We start from the raw sequence: 22,440 nt of genomic DNA on the forward strand, positions 1-22,440 counted from the left end.
TGATGGCAAAGAGTTAACCCTGGTGTGTAAAAAACCCCCAAATAAATCCCTAGGTATCAGGACAAAAAATACTCTGAAACTTCCAGAAGTAGGGAAAGCATTACATCCCTTTAGGACAGTAGATCATGACATCATCCTTCAGTCTGTGGTCAGTCAGCACACATTGAGTACCTACTTTTGGACAGTCATAACAGCCAGGAGTCTTGTCAAGGTGGTACTTACTTCTGGGGATCTTGCTGGGGTAAATCTTCTGGCTTGGTTTGTATTCATCTGGAGGGGGAAATTCTTCCACAGAATGGAACGTGAACTTAGACTCGAAGTCGTCTGCACATGTGGGAAACGGTAAAAGTTAGTGGGGTGACTGTTGTGACCCCTGTGTGATCTCTTCCAGGAATGCACAGGCAATTTAACTGAAAATTCTGTCTTCTGCTCACCTGTTCTGTGCAAGGGGCTGGATGGCAGGGCTACTCCCTCTAAGACACCCACCCATCTGCCTTTCAAGATCCAGGGAGTGGCTGTGATAAGGGAAGGCAGGGCGGTGAAACCCACAGTCATTCTCATCACTCCTCCAACTTACTCCAACCAACAAGGAAGCTGCTAAAGGGGCAGAAGTGGCCAGGGCTACCCAAGGTCCAGAGTTAGGGTGGAGAACCTTGGCCCAACAAGGACCCGCAGCCTGAAGCTCCTGACAGCTGGAGGGCTTCAAGGGAGGTGGGAGGTAGGCAGGGACTCACTGGTGGGTGAGAAGGAACTGCTTGTGTCCAGTGTGGGACCGGGTTCCTCAGAGCAAACACTTCTGCCCAGAGCTCCTGGGAGAGGATGGGAGGGAGGGGCCGTGTGGTCCTTCCCTGGGCTGATTCCCTTCTCTGTGGTTCAGCCCTTGCATCTGGTAGACACTATCCCAGGGATGCAGAAGTTTTGTGGCTTTCCCTCCTATGTTCACTTTTTTGCTCTGACTGTGCCCCTGGACTCCCTTTTTTTCCCTTATCCAAGTCATTCTGGTCTTTTAGGTGCATACACTAATTTCTCTGTGATGACAGACAGACAGACAGACAGACACACACACACACACACACACATATACATGTGTGAGAACACACATAGGTTTTTTTTAGACAGGGTCTCACTTTGTAGTTCAGACCGGCCTTGAGCTCACAATATAGCCTAGGCTGGTCTCAAACTCCCAGTGATCCTGCTGCCTCAGCCTCTCAAGTGCTGGGCTTACAGGTGTGTGCTACCATAACTGAGAAGCACAGCTAGTTTAAATGTCCGTTTTCCTCCTTTCTCAAATCTGAATCAGAATACAAGAGTAGGCCCCGGAACCATGCAGAATGCATTGAGAGAAACCCTGTCTCACAGACCGCACAGGTGTTCTATGCTTGAGTGAGCCCCCCTACTCACTGAGAAGCACACACCCCTAACCCACTTGCCAGAGGCTGAGGGGCCACATCCTCACCAGCATCCCACTCTGAGCACACGTCACTTACTGATGATGTGCAGGCTTCCGTTTCGCAGCTGGCCTCCAGGCTGTGGGGTGGGGGTCCAGGCTGGGGCCTGTTGGCTCTTGCTGGAAAGCTCTGTGGTGGGGGATCTTGCGGGGGGTGCAGGAGGTGGATTTAGTTTTCCTCCACCGGTCCCTTCCAGAGAAGATGATGGGGTGTTCAGATAAAGGAATGTGTACAGTGGATTCTACAGCTTTATGTAAGCGGGTAGGGGTTTAGATCTTAGGATGTAATATGACAAAGTGAGTAAGAGGGCAATATCTCAAGCCAATCTGGGATTCACTCATGGTTCCCCTGTTGGGATGACTAATGTAGCCTCTTTGTGCCTCAGTTTGCTTATCTGTAAAATGGGAATCGTAACAGTACATACACCTCCTAGGGTTGTTGAGAAGACTGTATAACATTAGGATTAAAATCTAGGGTATGCCCCCAAAGCCTCGTGTCTGGAAGGTGACTGGATTATAGGGGGCTATAGCTGACTTGCTGTTAGGAGATTGGGGCCTGGCTAGAGGTGAGCCCAGAAGGGTGTATCTCCCTCCCCATCTCTTCTCTTCTCCTCGGCCTCCTAGCTGCCATGTGTGAGCAGCTTTCCTCTGCCCATATCCTTTCTCCATATCATTTCTGCCCAGGTGATAGTGACCCAAAATAAACTTCTCCTTTTTAAAATTGTGATGTTGGGGGTTGTGTCTCAGGAAGATGAACAGAGCTGATTTAAGTCAGCTGGCATCTGGTAAGGACTTGATTAGCTACTGGGCTATTACTGATGGCAATATCCCTCATTGGCACATGGTACAAGCCAAAGAAGGGAAGCCATTGCAGACTGGTGGGAGTAGAAGGACAGAGAGTAGGTGAGAGCTCAGCTGCAGGGGGTTGTTCCTGACCCCACCTTCTGGTTTGATAGCTCTCCTGCACTGCAAACCCCCTTTCTCCTTCCCTCAATCCAAACCCTCCAGGGACCAACTCAAATCCAACCCATATCCTTCAGCCTTCTCAGTCACATGTGTGAGAGACGCCCTGTCTCCTCTGCCAACACTTTTCCGTCTGACTCCATTCGAAATCAGGGACTCCCTGTCTGGGCACTTCAGTTTAGGCATTCCACTGCTGCTTGCTTCCTTAGTGACTGCCAACATCTTCAGCTGCCTGTCTGATGACAATGACGCCACTGCTACTGTGCTGTTTACAGTTATAGTCTCTTTCCTTTCTCTCGAGTTGTGCTGAAGCAGAATTTACTCTCACTTTGCACATGAGCAGACCAAGCTTCATACCCAAGGTGCAAAGAGAAAGGCCTACTGCACCTACTGCACCTACTGCAGCAGGTGTCCCGGTCCAGGGCAGGAGGAGGTGCCCCAGCAGCAGTGACTGTGACCCTCCCTGAGCCATCCCAGCCTCTGCTCTGCCTTTGGCATCTGCCCAGTCTCCTTCCTCCTCCTTTCTGGACTTCCCTTCCTAGGCAGCAGCATCCAGCAAGCATTTATTTGTTCTTACAAACTGTCTGTAAATGAGAAGCTGCCCTTCCTTATGAGAAGGGAGAAGAAAGGACTGCACTGCAGCCTCAGCCACATGCAGGCCCTCACTGAATATCCACAGTCATCCTATGGGAAAGGTAGTATAATTTTGTTCCTATTGCTCAAATAAAAAAAACCCCCAAAGATCTTTAAAAAACACCCAACAGGGATCAGATTATACAGCAGTGTGGGGAACCTCAGATTTGAACTCAGATTCCTCCAAATCGAAAGCATGATTTTTTTTCACTCCATCATGAATATTTAAAAATCAAAATATTAGAAAGGGCTCACAACTATAAATTCTGGCCCTCCAGGTGACTAGTTAAAAGAGACAAGTTGATTAAAATGTTACCTCTACTGATCAAGTCTTAAAAATGTCCATTTAAATGGACATATATTCAGAGAAAAAGTGAAGAGGACCCGTCCCAATGGTAGTTTTCATCTCTGGGTGATGACATTATTATGAGTGTTTTCCTCCTTCCTCTTGCTCTTTTCTTCTCTTTGCAGTACTGGGGACTGAAGCCAGGGCACTGAGCTACACCCCAGCTCTTTAGTTTTTAGTTTTGAAACATGGTCTTGCTAAGTCAATAATTTTCCCGGACAGGGCTGGGACTTCCAGTTCTACCTCAGCCTCCAAGAGGGCTGAGATTACAGGAATGTGTCACTATGACTAGCTCGGTTTCCTTCTATTTTGCTGTACCATGAGTTTGTATCATTTTTAATTCAAGAAAATAATTTAAGAAACTTTCCACATCAAAACATTTGCTGACAGGCTGAAGAATGTGGTATGTGTCTAAGTGTAGCTGCGTACGGGTGCTGAGTATGAGGTGTGTGTTTATCCATGTCTGAGTGCACAGATGAGTCAGTGTGTGTATGGATGTAGGTGTTTCTGAGTATGTCTATGTGTGGCGCAGATTCGTGTGAATGTGTGGCGCATGAAATTAGTCTTGAGCCAGGTACACTCAAAGGACAATCCTCTTGGCTCTATATGTGAAGGAATTATCCTTATTCTTTGGCTCAAAAAATGCAGGCCCTGTTTCTTGAGTCAGTGGGAGGACTCACCAAAAGGCAGAATGTGCGTCTAATCTATAGAGGGCCAGGAAAGATGTGGGCCGGGAGCCAGACTGGAATAACCCAGGCAAAGACCAAAAGGAGCCCTGTTCTGAGAAATGAGCTGCATCTATCCCCTCAGCCCTAAGGAACAGATCTGAAGCCAGAGGTTGACACAATAGACAACCCTTCGTTAGAGCTCACTGTTGCCAGGGCCCGTTCCAATCACCATATATGGAAGAACTCAATGTTCACAACAATCCTACCACGCAGCAACAGTCGCCATTCCTATTTTAGAAAAGAGAAGGAACCAGAGAGGCTAAGTGGTTGTTCGGGGTCACACAGGTAGTAATGGCAAGGGGATCAAGGCCAGAATTCCTGCTTTCTCTTCTGCATGATCTTGGGCAAGTCTCCAACCTCCCTTATCCTCGGTTTCCATGTCTAAAATGATACCTCAGTCAAGTCCCATAGAAGAGCAAGGTTTTATTGTGTTCCACCAGGGGGCACTGAAGAGCTGTGATGTTAAACAAAATCTTAGCGTCTGAGCGATCCCGACGTTCGCACATGGCTCAGGACAGCCTCTCCGCGCGCCAAACGGCCTGCTTACCCGGGCCTCGGCCTGCTTACCTGGGCCTCGGCCAATCCTCTTCTTCTGCACGAGCGGCTGCGACCCTGGAGGGCCGGGCGGCGCGGGCAAGGCTTGCACGCTGGCCTTCTGCGGCTGGGCCTGGAAGCTGGGGGACTTAGGGGGCGGCGGCGGAGGGGCTTCGGTGCTGCAGTTGGCGGCTGGCGCCGGGGGCGCAGGTGCAGAAGCCCTGGGGGAGCACGTTGCGAAGGGGGGCAGCGGAGGGGGCGGGGGAGGGGGTGGCGGGGCCGGGAGCTCCCGCACCTCCTGGGCGGGGCTGGCGGGCTCCGAGTTGAGCCCCGGATACCCACAAGGCGGGAGGAGCGGGAGCGGGGGCGGGACGGGCGGCAGGTGCAAGGGGGCCAGTGGGGGCCTCACCGCCTTGTCATTGGGTGCGGGGGCAGGAGGCAGCGGGGGTGGAGTCGGGGGTGGAGGCGGGGGCGTGCAGGGGAGAGGCGGCGCCGCCACAGCGGGGCTCCCTTTGCTCGGCGGGCCTGGGGGGGACACCAGCGGGGTTTTGCTGGGAGATGAAGGGGGCAGAGGTGGAGGCAGGGGCGGCGGCGGCGGCGGCGGGGCGGGCACGCTGGGTCGCGGAGGGACTGTTCTCGGGGCTCCGGGCCCCTCGGAGGCGGTGCCCAGCCGGGGAGACGCAGGAGGGTTCAGGGCGCCGCTGAGGGTTTTGGTGGGCAGCCTGGGGGAAGGCAAGCGCGAGCCAGGGCCCTGCCCTGCTTTGCCACCTGGAAGTGAAAGGAAATCTAGGTTAGTGCAGCAGTTGAGGAAGGAGAAAGTCCCGATGTCTGGGACACCCTCGGGCACGAGGTCCAGGAGCTGCAGGAAGCACCATTTTTTCTGTTGTCCACCGAGAAGCTTCAGGTGCAGAAGCTGTCACACAGCCGGCCCAGCCCCAAGGCTCCTCCCAGCATGAAGGATCCGGTGTCTTCCAAGACAAACCCAGGCCTCCAGCCTTCCTCTAATGTGCCACCTCCGTTCTCATCTGCCAGCAGTCGCCGGGTCCCCTAGCGCAGAGCACAGGACTGCCCTGATCTCTGCAACCTCTACACCCTTCCTCATCTCAGGGATAGCCCCTAGGGCATTTATTGCTACCTGCGAGGCCCACCAGCCCTATGCTCTAGTTAGGATCCTCAGGTTACCAACCAGAAGTCCTGGCTAGGGAGGTTTTCCTTCCAGCATTTTGTGAGCAAGGACTTTCTTACTTTCTGTGTTGAGAACAGAAGATTCATGATTCCTTGAATATAAGCAGGAGACACTTGCCCTTGGCAATCCAGATCCAGTGATCTTGAACCTCCTAGTTCCATGACCTTGGGAAGTTCAAAGTCCCCTTTCCCAAAGACTTGCTGGCTTCCTAGCAGCTGCCTCTTTCCTGCTATCCCGGATTTCTCACCCTATATAGTAGCTAATTCAGCACACCAGCCTGAGCTTGAAATTCAGTTCCTCTTCTGAATTAAGCAACAAGAAATTGTTCATGGTGAGCATTTGTGTTTGGTGGGCTTCATGGAAGACTGGGGTGTATGTCAGGAGATCCTTGCTACTCTGCCCAGCCCTGCACCTGATTGCTAATTCTCATCTTTATTTCTCTTTGCCTCTTTCTAGAGGAAAACTTCCTGTCCCTGTTTACTGTATAGAAGCTCTGAAATCGCTCCTGACATACAATCTTGGAGTGTTCTGTCATTGTCTTGTCAGGAGGGATTCAAAATACTTCTTCCAAATGTAGCATTCTCCCTAAAAGGAATTCCATTTTCCCCTATGTCAGTGCCCCTCCCTATATTTTATAATCTCCATGGCAGCATGTAGAAAACACTTGAAAAAATCATTGTTGCTCTCACCTAAAATTTCCTGGGTGCTGCCACAAAGAAAACACAGGTTTCATTTCAGATCATGAGCCCCAGTATCTGTTGGGAGTTCTGAGCTTTTTAGTTCGTAAGAGTCTCCAGTGTTTTTGCAGCCAGGTGTTAAATCATACACTAAAGGATCCGATGTTAAAAGGCCAATGAGGGAGAGGACAAGGGACTGGGTGTCTAATGCTAAGTGGGCGGGACCTGGTAGTGGCCTGATAGTACAGTGCGTACTATCTGGTTTCCCAGCCTGGTGACCCTCCGGCTGTGAGCATCACCCAGACAATGTTACTATGGGATGGCTGTTCTTAAGGCAGGCCAGTGATGCTGTCATTCCTCTGCTGAGGATTTTCTTTGAGGTGATTCTGGAACATGTAATGTCTTTGCAGTCTTTGCATCTACCTTTGCTGACTTGATGCCAGGGGCCAAAGGCCAAAGGCAGGCATTGCCACAATAGCTAGGACCATGACCAGGAACGGAAGTTCCCAACCTGGCCTTCCCAGGGTTAGGATCTTCCACCTGCAACTCCAACATAAGTTATTTTATGTGCCGTCTAGGGCAAAGGTCAACTCAGGGAGTGAGTTCTGCCTGACAGTTCTCCAACCTTTTTCCGTAGTACAGAGATGATGACAGAGAACCCAGGGAGCTCCCTCAATATGGCAGAGCCTACCTATGTGCCCAGTTGTTGGATGAAATTTAAGGGATAATACATTTGAAAACCAGAATGGAGTCTGCCCCTGAATACCAAATCCAAGCTTTTTAAGTGATTGAAGACATCAGACATCAAGTTTTTGAAACCCTCAGACGAGTCTGGAACCCTAATGCCAGCTCCTGGGGTGTTATCCTCTCCATAGCACAAGGCAGTCTCAGAGAGCCGGCCTTCCCAGGCGGCAGGGGAAAACCATCGTGGCAATGCTGGCCCCAAGAAAGCCCATGGTTATTGTAAGCTGCCAACACAGTGTGGAGTTTTGCTCTGAAAGTGACTCCTGCAGTGTTTCAGGGTGGAGTTGGGAAAGAAATTCACTGCAGTGTCTGCTGTAGTTGGGAGTGGTGATATATTCAGAAACCATTTGGGGAAGGGGTTTGTTGTTTACTACTGAGCTACTCTGGGAATCAGAAGTCACAGAACATCACAGTCTCTGGGATCATCCTACCACAGTGAGATAGATCTTTGCCCTGACTGTTGGGAGATAGTTATGGAAAAGGGGCAGACCTACTTCAAGCACAGAGCTTAGTGGTCTGTTTCCTTTTCCCATCCGCCAGTGTGATCAAGGAGATACCTTAGCTTGTAAAGTTGCCACATCCTGGGGTATATGGAAGAGGGATCTCTGGAGTTGGAGGCATCTCATGAGCCCATAGACCATAAAGCTAGTCAGAGATAAACGGGACTTGGGGCATACAGGAGGGCAAAAACCCTAAAAACTGCTGGCGTGAATATAGCCCTAAGGCAGATTCCGCATGACTGATTGACCCTGTCTGAGGGAAAGGTAGGGCAGGACTCAGCATTCACGCACACAAAGTGGGCATCCAAACAAAATAGGCCCTAGTTGTGATTCAGTATCCTTCACCCATATCTGGTGGATTCCAATACCACAGGCCTGGAGAGAAACTACTCACCTAAACTCATGGAGGAATTTTTTGAACTCATGTCTCTTTTTGGTTTCTTTGGGTTTTGTTTTTGTGTCTTTTTTTCTATCTTTAACTCTTTTTATTGATTTTTCTTTTTCTTATTTGTCTCTTTCTTTTACCCTTGCCTAATTCTATTAACTTTCTGTTAATTTTCTTACTTTTCTCTTCTCTTCTTTTTCTTTTCAAATTTTACTTCTTTCATTTTCCATTCCCTAACCTCTTCCATTTTAAAAATTATTACTACTATGCTTTATTACTTTTTAGCTATTTAGTTGACTCTACGCTATTATTGCTGAGTTGTTTTTATTGTTAATGGTGGTATAGTTATTGCTTTTAGTAGGTATTTACTAAGTGTCAATATTTGGTTTGTCTTTGTGTCTACATTATTATTGCAGATCTCTTTTCTACTGTTAAGGATGGTATAGTTGTAGCTATTATTGGTTCTTATGATATGTCAACATCCTGTAATAATCCTATTATTTTGCTGATTTCTTTTCTATTTTTGACAGTAGCAAAATTGTTGCTTTTAAATGGTTTTTACTGTATGCCAATATCTGGTTTGCCTTTGTGTTGTCAACATTACCTCAATTTGTTTTCTCCTCTCTGAGTGGTGCTGAGGGTTAAGCTTGCAGAAGAAGGTTGGGCACTAAGAAAAACTTAAAATGTTCTATTGAATAGGATGAGGAGTATAAATAGCAAAACATAACCAAATCCAAGGACACATCACAGGGAGACAGTATCGAATTAAAGAGGTCTCCACAGTAGTGACAGAGCTTCTCTACCCTAACTGATATTCAGCCAACAGTGCAAAAACAATATGCACATGAGAAAGGTGACAGGGTGTCTCCAAACCTCTGTAATTCCCCAAAAGCTTATCTCATGGTCACTGAAGTAGAAGAAGCTATAGGCGAAGAAATAAACCAAATGGTCAAAATGTTTGAAGAGATAAAATAAGAAACATATAAACAAATGCATAAGATGTTTAATGAGCTCAAAGAGGATTTAATTAAACAGATAAAAGATTTTACCAATAAAGTGTTTGACAAGCCTAAAGAAGAAACAAACAATAAATTAATTGAGCTAAACAAGACAAGACATGAATGGCCACTTGGCAAAGAATTAGAAAGTATGAAAAGAAAGCAAGCAGAAGCATGTGTTATGAAAAATTCAATGGAAAGTATGGGTAGAGGACTAGACCAACGTGAAGACAAAATATCAGAAAACAAGATTTACATAGTACATCATCAACTCATTGATACCCTAAAAATGACAAGATGTTGTGCAAGCTAGATCCAACAGCTGCTAGATGACGAAAACAAAACGACCCAACCTCAGAATTATAGGAATCAAGGAAAAATTAGAAGATGACTCAAAAGGTATAAAAAATGTATTCCTTACCTGCAGCATCTCTCTGGCCTGCTGGTCGCAATACAGGAAAGCCACCAGCAAAGAGATCTCCCAGGGCTGGGGGTGTGCTTCCTCCTCGGGAGTTCACAGGGCCTCCGCCTTCTTTGTTGGTTCCCTTGGAACCTTCAGAGAGAAAAGGCTAGTCAGTGAGGCTTGAGAGCAGAGTTGGGCAGCTCATTCTCACTCTAGGCCATGGTCTAACACTGTCCTTGGCAGCTGCCCATTATCCTCTCTTCAGTATCCCCTTTCCACTCAGCATTTCCCCAAGCACACTCTGCCTTCCCTTGAAGACTCATGTGCCTAGATCTATTTGCTGTCCTCTCTCTTCCTACCACAGAGCTGACCATTTGTAGTAGCAACCACTCGGAAAAGTAACCAAGGAAAAAGATACCTGAAGACTGTTACTTGGTGGATGCCAGCAGAGGAACTGGCAACACTTTGCAAATTAGAAAAATCAATCATGGTAGTTGTAGAGATGTACCTTTCTTCAACTTGTCATTGGAACGACAACACAAAGGAAACCCACAGATCTAATTCAGTCAGTCATGTTAACTTCTTGTCTATAGAGCATTGACCAGAATTTCAAGCAGGAAGTGAAGGCCTATAATTATTTCTGCTTTGGAATTTTCCTTCCCAGTTCTCCAGCTTTCAGGCCCCAGCCCCTCATGTTCCCCTGAACTGTTTCTTTTATGGCTCAGAAAGCCTGGGAGCCTGGGATCGTAACTCCAGCCTTCCAGCTGTGTGTGCTTACCACCTGCAGAAACTGAGAAGATGTTTGGCTTTAACAAGAACTCCTGGCAGAACTCGTCTACAAGCTGAAGATAATATGTAACAGAAATTAGGGCACAGTGCCCACTGGTGGATGAAAGATTATTCTGAGCACAGTATTAATATACATTGCTTCCTCATTGGAGTGATTAGGAAATAGGTGTTCCAATAAACTGGGTTAATTTGTTAATTGAGCTTGAGCAATTAGAAGGTGAGTCTAAGCAGAAACTAATTTTTAAAATTATAATCAATGTTGAAAATATTTCTTTAAAAATATGTCTTTGTGTATTAATATATATGAGGTACAATTATATTTTTAGGACTACCTTTGAGAATTATCATCGTGCACCCATTGTAAAAATATGAAGATGCAATACATTACATTACTAAATAGTTCTGCATGTATTATTTCAACAACATTGACAAACAAGGGCAGGTATTATTATCTCCCTCGTTATGCAAATGAGCATAATGAGCCTCATAGTGGTTCTCTATTTGCCCAGTAGCAGCAGCAGACCTCAACACAGGTTGTCTGACCCATGCACAGGTCTACTTTTTCTCTGTCACGCTCTAGAAGACAGAAGGCTGGAGGCATATGATCCTTTGAGACAGAATTCTGAATCTTGTTTTCCTTGTGAAAAAATGAAACAGAAACTGCATTTTAAAATATTGAGATTTTTCAGTTTCTATCATTAAATTTGAGGACTATGTTGACACAGAGTAAATGATCTCTAAGTGTTACTCCACAACGGGTACAAAATGGGCCACATCCATACACGAGATTATATGAAAAAAGGAATGCAATGCTGATATAAGCTATGACATGAATGAAGTGCAAAAACATTATGCTCAGTGAGAAAAACCAGCCACAAAAGGCCACTTACAATATGATTCCATTCCTATGAAATATCCAGAATAAACAAATCCACAGAAATAGTAGATGAGTGGTTGCCAGTGGGTAGGGGCTGAGAAGAATGGAGAGTGATTGCTAATGGATATGGGCTTTCCTTTCGGGGTAATGGAAATGTCTGGAACTAGATGGAGGGGATAGTTGGTCATAGCAACATTGTTAATACCCTAAATGCCACTGAATGGGATAGATTAAGATGGTAAAAGTGATGAATTTTGTTATGCATATTTTATCACAATAAAAAGATACCCCACTATGCAATTTTTATATTTTAAACACTTGAAAAGTGATGGAAGATATGCGCAGGTCTAAACCATCTGCAAACCTGAAAAGGAAGTTCTGATTTTCTTGCCCGCTTGGTCTGTCTATAGAGGTGGCCCAGGTGTATCCTGGGTCACAACTGCAGCCCAGCCAGGGGTGTCTGGCTACACTCCACATACCTACCCTGTCCTGCAGGCCTGATGGAGCTGCTCACTTACTTTCGATTTGTGGGGCACTGCGATCATTGATCTGTGTGACTTTTCGCAGGCGAGTTCCTTGCTGGATATCAGCCAACAGTGCACTCCGACCTTTCGGATCTGCCTTTCCCAAGCTGGAAGTGTCTGTGTTAACCTGTGAGGAAGTAAGAGGGATTTGACTGTAATCACATATAACATGTACAGATAAGCAAATGCCCTGTCTGGTGGGAGTTTTCCCCAAGGTTGATCACACACTTTCAGTTACCTCTAGCTTTTCCTGGGACTGCCTTGGTCCCTACCCACACCTTGCTTCCTGGAACCCAGAATGGACTCTTTTAGATGGCCCTGGCCAAATGCTCATCTTGTGCAAATAAGCCTAGAGGCCTTCTATCTAGAGGCCTAGCAAGCCCTCTATCATAGGCCCCCTGCCCCTTCCTAGGTAAGCACCACGGACACACTTGAAGTTCCATTCTCTGCATACCTGGTCCTACCACAGGTTCTGGATGTTCACCCTGCTTGGTGTCCCAAGGTCCTGCAGACCAAATCTGTGGCTGACCCCAGCTTGTTGATGGAAATTGCTGCTGTGTCCTGCTTGATCCTGGACTATTCTGAGCAGTACTGAGGTCTTTTGGTGCTCACATCCTCCCACTCTTGGGTCTGAGGTGATCCATTATGAGTCCATCATCTCTTTTAATTGAACCAGATTTGGTCTGTGGGAGCTGGCACTGAGGGAGGAATGGTGACCTTCACATAATCTTGGAGCTGAGGGGAGGACTAGGGTGCTCAACAGAAACTGGGGCCCAGAAAGGTCAGGGAATTGGAAAGAAAGGGAAGGCAGGGCTTTTAGCAAATGTTTAGTGACTCCTTGCTTACAAAACTGTATCAATTTAAATGGAGTTGGCTCCCCTTTCACAGAGGAGGAATCTAAGACTATGAATTCCTCTGTTTGAAGTCTCAGGGCTGGTTTTCCACTCCAAATGAGCTGAATCCCAAAGGCCATGTGCTTTTTACTTTGCAACATTAGCAATCAAGGGCACATACCATCTATAGAATATGTGTCCTAGAGACTGCTAAAATACTTCATAAATACATTAGAAAAAACATCTTTTGTCCTAACTCTGCAAATAACTCTGAAATCTAGCTGTTTCACTTCCACTGTAGCTTGAGCTGACCTGCAGCAGGGGTTTCCATGGGTCATCAGAACAAGGGAGCATCAGAAAAAAATGAATGGGAGTTTGGTCAATAGGAAAGAAAGGGGCTGCTTTGGGAGACATAGCCAGGAGGATCCCCCAGTTAAGAGGTTTATACCATGCAGCTTTAGAGATGATTAAACACTTCTTAAAGTGGGAAAGATTCCTTAGTCCCTCCTGTATAGGGAATACCATCTGTCTTTGGGTTTCCATTTAAACATCACCATGTCAGATGCTTTTTCTGACCCCAAATTTAAATAATGCCAAATACTGTTCTCAGAGTGCTGTGTTCTTTTTTTCTCAGTCATATTTATCCTGAGATGTAAGTTTATATCTCTTTCTATTGTGAAAAATTTCCACTTGTGTTTATGAGTTTAATGTTTATCACCCCTATGGCCTCCCTATCAGAAAAAGATCCTGTTTTGTTTTTTTTTCCCCACCAATACATCCCCAAGCAGTAGGGCAGGACCCAACCTAAGATAGGCTCAATAGGTATTTACTGGATGGGTGGATAAATGAATGAATGAATGAACGAGATCCAGGGGGCATAAGGCACAGTGACCCAGGGACACATTGCAAGGAGTTTGGTCACCTCTAATGCAGCATATGACTGAGCATCTACCATGTCCCACAGAGAGGAAGACCGTGGAGAGCTCAGAAAGAGTTATATGTGTCACATACATCACTGTGGTATGATTCTTTTAATTCTTTGGGGAAGATACTCAACGGGAATAGCTAGCAGACTTCACGGAAGATGTGAGACCCTATGGCCCCTGGAGTGTAACCAAGGTTTACAAATCTTTGCTACAGTCATTTTCTGTTTAGAAAAGACAAAGTATGCTTGCTGACTAGAAACTCTTAGACTATGTAGTATCACAGATTAGAAACAAAGCCCACTGTGGTTTCGGCTAAAATGTGCTGAGCCCACATTTTCACTGGCTGACTACAGCTTGGGTTGTGAATCTTATGCAGGCTTTGAAAGGCACAAGCTCTAAAGTCTGGTTCTTGTTGCCTGGAAACATGCTTTCTGAGCCCTTGAGAGGGGCTTCTGGATGAGGGTGAATGAGACAGCTGAGAGCAAGGCGTCCTAACTCAGATTCATTGGCAATATATAGATACATGGAGTACATATCTAAGTGAACACACACAACAGGGCATTTCCCACACAGCGTATTTTTAGACACCCTATATAAACTATTAATATGAGAAGTCATTTTAAATTGCAAAATTTAAGAATTTTCAAGTTTCCTCTCATTTTGCTTACAAGGGCTGAAATAAGGGACCAACAGAAACATTATGACCTTAGCCAAAAGGGCACAGAAGTTTTTTGTCTGCATGACATTACAATCTCAGGTATGTATTATGGCCAGAGATATGGGAGATGAAGTACTTTGTAATTTTTTCCCCCTAGAGAGACAAACAGCAGAGAATGATAATGATATTCATGGCCCAACTCAAATGACGGGGAAGGTGAGAGTTCACATGGTGCATTCTTTTGTTTAAGGAAGCACTTGGAGTGATGAGAAAGCCCTATGCCTCACTACTCCTGGGAGAGAGGTCTTCTCACCTAATTCAGACTCAATTTCCTGTTTATTACCAAAATGCATCTCCCACTCCCTGACCCTACTGCCCATACCTGGTATTTCACGTGGGGTTATGAAAATGTTGCATTGAAATAATGATTTTAATTTTAGGACCTACTTAGCACATGCCTCAGTAAGTTCCTGACATTACATGGCAGATATGTTGATGATAGATTTGTTAAAAAAACAACTTTCACATCAACAGGAGGATGTGAAAATTTACATAATGTTTACATGATGTAGTTCAACTTGGTGCTAATTTTAATATTCTTTCTCTTTTCATTTCTTTCTTTCCTGCTCCAGTGTCTACCCTGGTGTTTTCCACTAGAGGGCTCTCCCTCACCTGGCATAACATGGTATCCATCCACCTTCTGCTCTCCCACCAGGCAGGGAGAAATTGCTTACTGTGTGCTTAAGTGCCCATATATATTTAGACTTAATAGGCTTTATACAAAAAGACATTTTCATTCTCACATTGAAGATCATGTCACTCAAAGCAGTCATTTTTTCCTCCATCTGCAATATTTATTAATAATTCAACTGTAATTTTCTTTTTGAAAAATCTTTTAAGCCCTAAGAATTCTTGTTACTGTGGTTACAGGATGCAGAAACAGGAGAAAAGATTCCTAAATATTCATTGAATGTATTGTTCTATGCAAAACCAGAGCAGCGACAACTTTTAAAAATATAACCAAAGAAAAGAAAGCCACTCCTGGACACTTTCCCATAGCAAATACACCAAAAACAAGAACCAAAAAAATCCACAAAAAAACTCAAGACACTTCAAAGAGCACTCTTGTTTTTCCTTGTTAACAATGGTATTGAGTGTGAAAATCTGCTAGGTTTCACACAAAGCTTTGGTTTACTCAGTTTACCTATAACAAGGTTCAAAAGAAATGACCCAGCATCCGAAAAAGATGTAAGACAGTGGAAGAGATATACACATTAACTCATCCCCTTGGGTGTAAAGGCCAAAAAACAAGTGAGCCAGTAAGATTAGAAATAACAAAATCGAATGACAGTACCAACAAAGCCAAAAGTAGGACTAAAAATTGGTGAGGTGCCTGTCTTCTTATCTTGATGGATCAAACAATGCTTTGGCACATTCATTTATCATACCAACCAATGAGTCAACCTTGGCACAATGTTGTTTGGGGGAAGGCACGAGAGTTCAGCGCAGATTAAAACTTTGAAATCCACGTTGTCTGCTATTTGTCACCTTGCCACCATATGCTATTCCTGCATCTTTCTGATAATGGTTTCTATGATAAGGGTTCTGTGAGAATTTAGCCAGTTGATCCAGCTCAAGCAGGTGATTTCTCTTAAAGATGATCTAAACCTAATCATTTCAATATAGTTCCAGCTTTGCAGTCTCTGTTGTGGCTGCTAAACCTCAGGGAAGTGCACAGGTTTCCATGCACAGGAGCATGCTCATCCTGCCAGCCCTCAGCCTACCCTGGGCTTCCCAGCCTTGGGACAGAGAGGTATCAGTGGCCTTGGTTCTTGGGTTTCATTCCCAAGTCTGGATCACAAGGACAGCCAGGAACGCACTGTGGTCCCTTCCCCCACCTACCATATTTTTGTAGAACACAAGGAACTTGGGGTCCCAAAGAGACTGAAATATTTTCAGAATGATACAGACTCTCCCTAGTTGGACCTGACACAATGTTCCTTGTGCCCAAATGTGCATAAGTCAGACTGTTCAAGAACGAAGCATATTGTGCTCTAACAGTTCTATGTCTCATTTTTGGAAATCTAAATTGTAATTTAAATCCATAGCGGAAAAAATGGCTCCTCTAAACTTTTCTGAAGCTTAATGTCTTAAACCACACAGTCCACATCCTGAGCATTGACTTTCCTCACACTGTGCTGCCTCTGTCATCTGGAGGTGAAGCCAAATTAGGGTTTTTTTCATGTGGGCTGTGGGCTATAGGTGACCTTGGTTCTTTACACCCATAAAAACATACCCATCAGGGTATCTCACCCACTGAGACAACTTTGATTACTACATGTGGCATGCGCTCTGTAACCCAGGACCCAGAGGCCATCCCAGGTCCTCAGTTTTTCTCCCACCAGCCAACCCATCACAACATCCTGTAGCTTTTTCCCGAATGAGTTTTCTGGAATCTAGACCTCTTATACATGCCTTTCTTTTCTTCTTTTTTTGAGACAGAGTCTCACTATGTAGTCCAGCCTGGCCTTGAACTCATGATCCTCCTGCCTCAGTTTCCCAAGTGCTGAAATAACAGGCATATCCCACCATGCCCCATTCTGTGATGCTGTCTAAATGCAGGCCAGCATGGCCTCTGCAGTGCATCACCTACTTATCCTGCTCCCTGTCTTGGCCTCCTGCACATAGCAGCACAGTGATATTCCTAGGGACATGGCATTTATCATGTCATCCCCCTCCATAAGATCCTTGCTGGCTCTTCACTACTCTCAGGATCCAGTTCAAATCCCTCCCATTGCCCTTAGGGAGCAGCCCAGGCTTTCCATTCCACACACTGGAGTTCACCTTCAGACCTTTGGTTGAGTGGTTGAGTTCATTCATCTCCTTGCTCTTTTCACACTTGTCTCTTGGCAGCCTTCCAAGGAGCCTTCAGATCCTGGAAGGCCAGATGAAGAGCCCTGTCTATGTTCCTAGAGCAACATCCTGATCCTCAGCAAAGCACCTGCCACCCAGACCATGTCACTCTTCTAACAACGTGCAGTGGCTGTCCATCTTATTCAGAATAGAACATTTAAAGTCCCCATTAATATCACTCTCTGGCTTAGCATTTCCACTTGCATCCCCTGCATTCACTTGGAAATGCTAGCACTTTTCTACCCAATCCTGTGTTATAAACCAGCCCCACTGTGTGGCAGTCCCTTTCTAACTATGAGCTATACTTCTGGTGATAAATGACAGTACTTATTTTTATCAATCATGAGAATTTTAATTCCAATATGAATCCCAAGTCCCTTCGGTAGAAACTAACTAGAAAAGTAGGAGAATAAATGTTGGGGATGGGAAGAGTAAAAGTGAAGAAATACAGAGAAAGAGGGATTTGAGACATATACAAACAAGGCTGACAGAGGCAGTTCTCATAGACTTAACCACTCTCAAGCCACACATTCAAAAGGGCATTAAACATTGATGGTGTGTTGGACAAATCACATCTTTAAATGTACATGATGGTTATTTTAACTAATAAAATGAATTTATTAGTAGTTCAAGGAAACTGCTGGAGAGAGGGGGCTTGGAAAGTTGGTAAATAGAAATCAATTGTTAAATAGAAATCAGTAGAGAAAACCATTGTTACTAATGTAACCCAATAATTTCTCAGATTTGAGTGCTATGTGGTAGGCATTGTGTTAGGCTGATTGTGTGCCAGGAATGCAACAGGGCTAAGACCAACAGGATCTTGTTCTCAGAGAGTACATGTACATATGTGTGTATGTATGTGTTTGTGTATTAGATGTGTATGTTTAGATACATACATGTATATACACATTTTTATATGTTTATATATACATACCTGTATGTATATGCGTCTTTTCTCAGAACTTATTTTTTAGATCTGAGCCTCATAGCTAGTCTCCAAAATTAGAATCTTAACTCATGGACTCGAAAGAAGAGGCCAGTGCTAGGAGTCAAGGGTATGGCACAGGAACAGCTTAAGTAATGCACAGTTTGAACAGTGTCACAAAAACTAGTGAGGCTTCATATCTTTCTTTTAGACAAAAAGTACTACAAAGAAGAAATATCAGCTTCCTCTCTGCCAATTAAGTTGCAAACAAATAAAACATCACTACTATCCTCAATTCCAACTCTTAAATTGTCATTCTCATTTCTGATAAAGGCTTTTCCCCATTCACCCAAACTTGCAACCTCAAGGATACCTACAGTCATGTTCTCTCCTTCATTTGAAATAACCAAGCTTTCATTGAGAACTGGCTCCTTCTGCCTACTCTAGGGTGCACACAGAGGTGACTTTGAAATTTGGGTAAGGGAACTAGCAAGGGGGATGCAATATACAAAGGGTGACAATGACAGCAGAAACAATAACAAAAAGTACTCTACTGGGAAGGCATTTGTATGCCAGGCATTGTTCCAAGTATACTAACCCATTTCAAGGGCCCTTGAACAACCCCATTATGAGGGTACTAGTTGTGAGTATTGTGTCCAGTGTACAGATGAGGCACAGAAGTGAAGCTGATTCCACTGCCAGGAACTGCAGAGCTGAGAGGTAACCCAGGCACCAGTGGCTGTCCTAACCACTGAGCTGTACAGCCTCTTCTGCAGTGATGTCACCCAGAAAATGGAAAGCAGGCCTGCAGCTGGACAGGTGGAGATGGACAATTTCCCTCTGGCCTGGGACCAGCCATAAATGCCGCTTCATAAGGAATGTGGGAGCCCAAGTAGAAGGAAGGGACAGGAAAGGGGCCTCAAAGAAAAAGGAAGGGCTGGGAAAGAGCAGAGCTTCTAAGTGCTAGGCCTCTGCCAGGGCTCAGAAGGATAACCAGGGCTGAATGATGGACTCCAAGAACAGCCTGTGAGGGCCTTAAATGTGAGACAGCAGCTGTCTTGGCAGGGGAGGGCTGGGGCACTTAAAATGGAAACTGTATAGAGTAACCCTATGCTGTGAGGCTGATAGCCTAGCTGTAAACTACCTGTACCTGGAACTCCCTCATCAGGTAACACAGAACCTCTTCTGCATCAGCCTTGCCGGTCCACCTCTTTCTTTCCAGAGTTGGGTCCCTATCTCCATTCTTGCCTCCCTGCTGGCTGCAGGGTAAAAGCAGGGTTCTGAGCATTGTTAACTTTGAAATAATAGGAGTCATGAACATGACTCACATGTAAAAGGAGACAAAAAAAGAAAAAATAACCAAGAAGGGTAAAATTCCAAAATTTCTGGCAAGTTCAAGATATTTCCAAAGAACAGTATGGTGCCATTTAGAAATCATAAAAACATAAGTGGATTTAGACTTTCATTTCACACAGTCACTTCTCTAGGTCCTTTGCATGGAAAGCCCCTGAGTCTGGACTTGGATTGGATCCTAGAGGAACAATGATTCATAGCTTTGCCCAAGAAGAGCACCAATGATGAGATTCTGGTTCATTCCAGAATCTGCTTCTAAACCTCTCTAGGCCCTGCTCATGGCTCAGCACATCCAGGATGCCCAGCATATGTGCTCTGTAGTTCTGTCAACACCCTTGGCTCTCACTCCAGTGCCGGACCATTTAGTGGAGATCAAGGCCTCTCTTTCCCTATGTGGCATCCAAAGCACTCTGCCTTGGTTTTCAGGGATCCTTATACCTCACCCAGTGTCTCTGTGGTCCATGTTCTCCACTTCCTTTGTTCTTCCCCGGGCCACTGTTTTTTGGTTCTAGTTGGATCCCAACATCTCCCTAGCTAATGGTTAAGAAGGTAGTCTGGTGCAATGGAAAGAGTGAGTTCAGGCCTTGCTTCTTTAGTTTTCTCCTGTTCTCACTGAGTTGTCATTTAAGGAAGGGCCTGGGTCTAGTTTGCCAGTAGCCAAGAGTTCTTGGTAGATTAAGAACCCCTAGAGGGGCCCATTAGCTCCCATTAGTGGGAGACAGCTTTTCTTTGCACTAAATATATTATGGGCTGTAAGCCAGGAGTGGTGGTGCAAGTTCGAGTTCAGCCAAGGCAACTTAGTGACTTAGTGAGACTCTGCCTCAAACAAATTTAAAGACGGGCTAGGGAGGTAGCTCAGTGTGAAGGCCCTGGCTTCAATTCTCAGTACAGAAAAAAAAAAGGTGGGTATCTTGAATGGGAACCTGGACTTGCTATTCATTAGTAGCATAACAAGCAAATTACCTGGCTTCTTCAGGCCTTAATTTTCTCATCTGTAAAATTGGGAAGTGAATAACAACCACTGCATAAATTGTGGTGAGGATTAAATGAGGTAATCCACATAATGAGCACTTGGTAAGTCACAATTATTCAATAAATGTTAGCTATTAATATCACCTCCCTCTAATAGTTTCCACAGACTCCCACCTTTTCCTGTTGCAAAGCTTGTCTTTCCTGGAATAAAGCTAGGAATCTAGGAAACAAACCAAAAAAATTTTTTAAAATCTCCAGATGATAGGTGTGTAAGCAGGCTTAGAAAATCGCCAGTTCAAATTAGAAAAAAAAGAATAAATTCCAAGAAAGAGGATATGTAAAAAGCTGAATGGTGTTGGGTATCAAAAGAAAAAAGAATATGTTTCTTCTCTTTATCCCTAATAAAAACAAAGAGAATCTGAAACTCCATGAAAAAGGGATAACTATCCAAGAAAGACATTGACTGTGAGCAACTTAAAAGAGTAAGAAAGGAGTTATCATATCATTATATTGTCGAGAGTATGCTGGTCTCAAAGACAAAAATGTAAGTACACAATCCCACTTGCTTCCATACTATTGTATCTGTACTTCATAATCTTGAAAATATTGTTTTAGGAATTTTAATTTTTAGAGACAAAGCAGGGAACATTTGACTATGATCACACAACAGAAGGCACATGTTATCAACTTTAGCTATGGAGAAGTTGACAGAACCCAGCAATCTAGAAGAAGAATGTTAAACTACAACTAAATTGAGTTTGTTCCGGGAATGCAATATAGGAGTATTTGGTTTCATAAATAAAAGTCAATCAATAAAACTCACCATATTGAGAATCTAAAGAAGAAGAAAAATCACATGATCAATCAACTGATGCAGAAAAAGCATGGACATCCACTCATGACAAAAACTCTCAGCAGACTAGAAATGGAGAAGGACTCCATCAACCTGATAGGGAGCAGTGACAAAAAGACTATTGCTAACATCATACTTAGTGGTAAAGTATTTCCCCGTGTGATTAGGAACAAAGCAAGGAGGTTCCTTCCCTCTCATCAGTCATAATTGACAACATAATGGAAATCCTAGCAAGTGCAATAAAGCAAGACAAATAAATATACAGTATACAGATTGAAAAGGAAGAAATAAATTTTTTTCTATGTAGAAAACTCCTACAACTAAGAAATGAGTTAGCAAGGTAATAGGATACAACATTAACACAAAAAAATCAATCATATTTTATATACCATCAATAAACAACAGGAAAGAAAGAATTTAAAAATACTTTAAAATAGCTCCAAGGATAAAAGAAATATTCATGTACAGATCACATGTATAGGATATAGATTCTGACAAGCACAGAACTCTGATGAAAGGAAGAAGACCTGAAGAGACATGCTGTGTCCATGAATTGGAGGGCTCAACACAGCAAAAATGATAATTCTCTCCAGGTTGGTCTACAAATTTGATTCAATCCCAATCAAAACACCAATATAATTTTTAAATAGATATAGGCATGCTGATTCTAAGATTTATATGGAAATGTGAAGGAACTAGATTAGCCAAAACAGTTTTGCCGAAGAACAGTAATGTTGGAGTCTTGACACTACCTAATTTACTCTTCACAGTAATCTATAGTAATCAAGATGTTGTGGTGCTGCCAAAGGGATAGACATGTAGATCAATGGAACAGATGAAGAAGCTCAGAAACAGAGCTTCAAATAGTCACACAATTCACACAAAGAGTCAATAGATTTTTGACAAAGGTGCAAAGGCAATTGAAATGAAGAAAAATAGACTTTTCAACAAATGGTATTGGCACAATTGGAGATCCATATGCAAAAAATGAAACTTGACCTAAGCATCATTCTTTATATAGAAATTAGCTCAAAATGAACCACAGATCTAAATAGAAAATGTAAAACTATAGTATTTTTTAAATGAAAATATAGCAGATTTCTTTTGTATTTCTTTATAAATTTTAGTACATGTGTGTGGTACATAATGTTTACATTCCTTGTGGGAAGTTGGTACATGCACATTATACATCTTCATTCCTCTTTTCATTCCTTTCCCCTCCTTCTTTTCCCCTCCCCACCAGTGTCTTGATCGCCTTCCTTTTTTTGGGTCC

At 44.1% G+C, this 22,440-nt stretch overlaps 2 protein-coding genes across 8 annotated transcripts in view; one reads left to right on the forward strand and one right to left on the reverse strand.

Annotated features, from left to right (window-relative positions):
• Scrn1 (secernin 1) overlaps positions 1-22,440 on the forward strand; it is a 137,396-nt gene that overhangs the window by 85,014 nt on the left and 29,942 nt on the right. The gene's annotated exons all lie outside the window — the stretch shown is intronic.
• Wipf3 (WAS/WASL interacting protein family member 3) overlaps positions 1-22,440 on the reverse strand; it is a 127,732-nt gene that overhangs the window by 44,002 nt on the left and 61,290 nt on the right. For all 7 annotated transcript variants that reach the window (XM_087206586.1, XM_021254078.2, XM_087206587.1 and 4 more), the window contains exons 3-7: positions 11,729-11,861; positions 9,563-9,694; positions 4,685-5,419; positions 1,488-1,637; positions 223-324 (exon numbers count right to left, since the gene is read on the reverse strand). In XM_087206586.1, the coding sequence (XP_087062712.1) occupies positions 223-324; positions 1,488-1,637; positions 4,685-5,419; positions 9,563-9,694; positions 11,729-11,861 (1,252 nt within the window). The remainder of the gene's footprint in view (positions 1-222; positions 325-1,487; positions 1,638-4,684; positions 5,420-9,562; positions 9,695-11,728; positions 11,862-22,440) is intronic.

The sequence above is a fragment of the Heterocephalus glaber genome, unplaced genomic scaffold (assembly GCF_053883595.1).
Source record: "Heterocephalus glaber isolate CG9 unplaced genomic scaffold, H.glaber_assembly_v1.0 deba00000676, whole genome shotgun sequence".
Taxonomy (NCBI): domain Eukaryota; kingdom Metazoa; phylum Chordata; class Mammalia; order Rodentia; family Bathyergidae; genus Heterocephalus; species Heterocephalus glaber.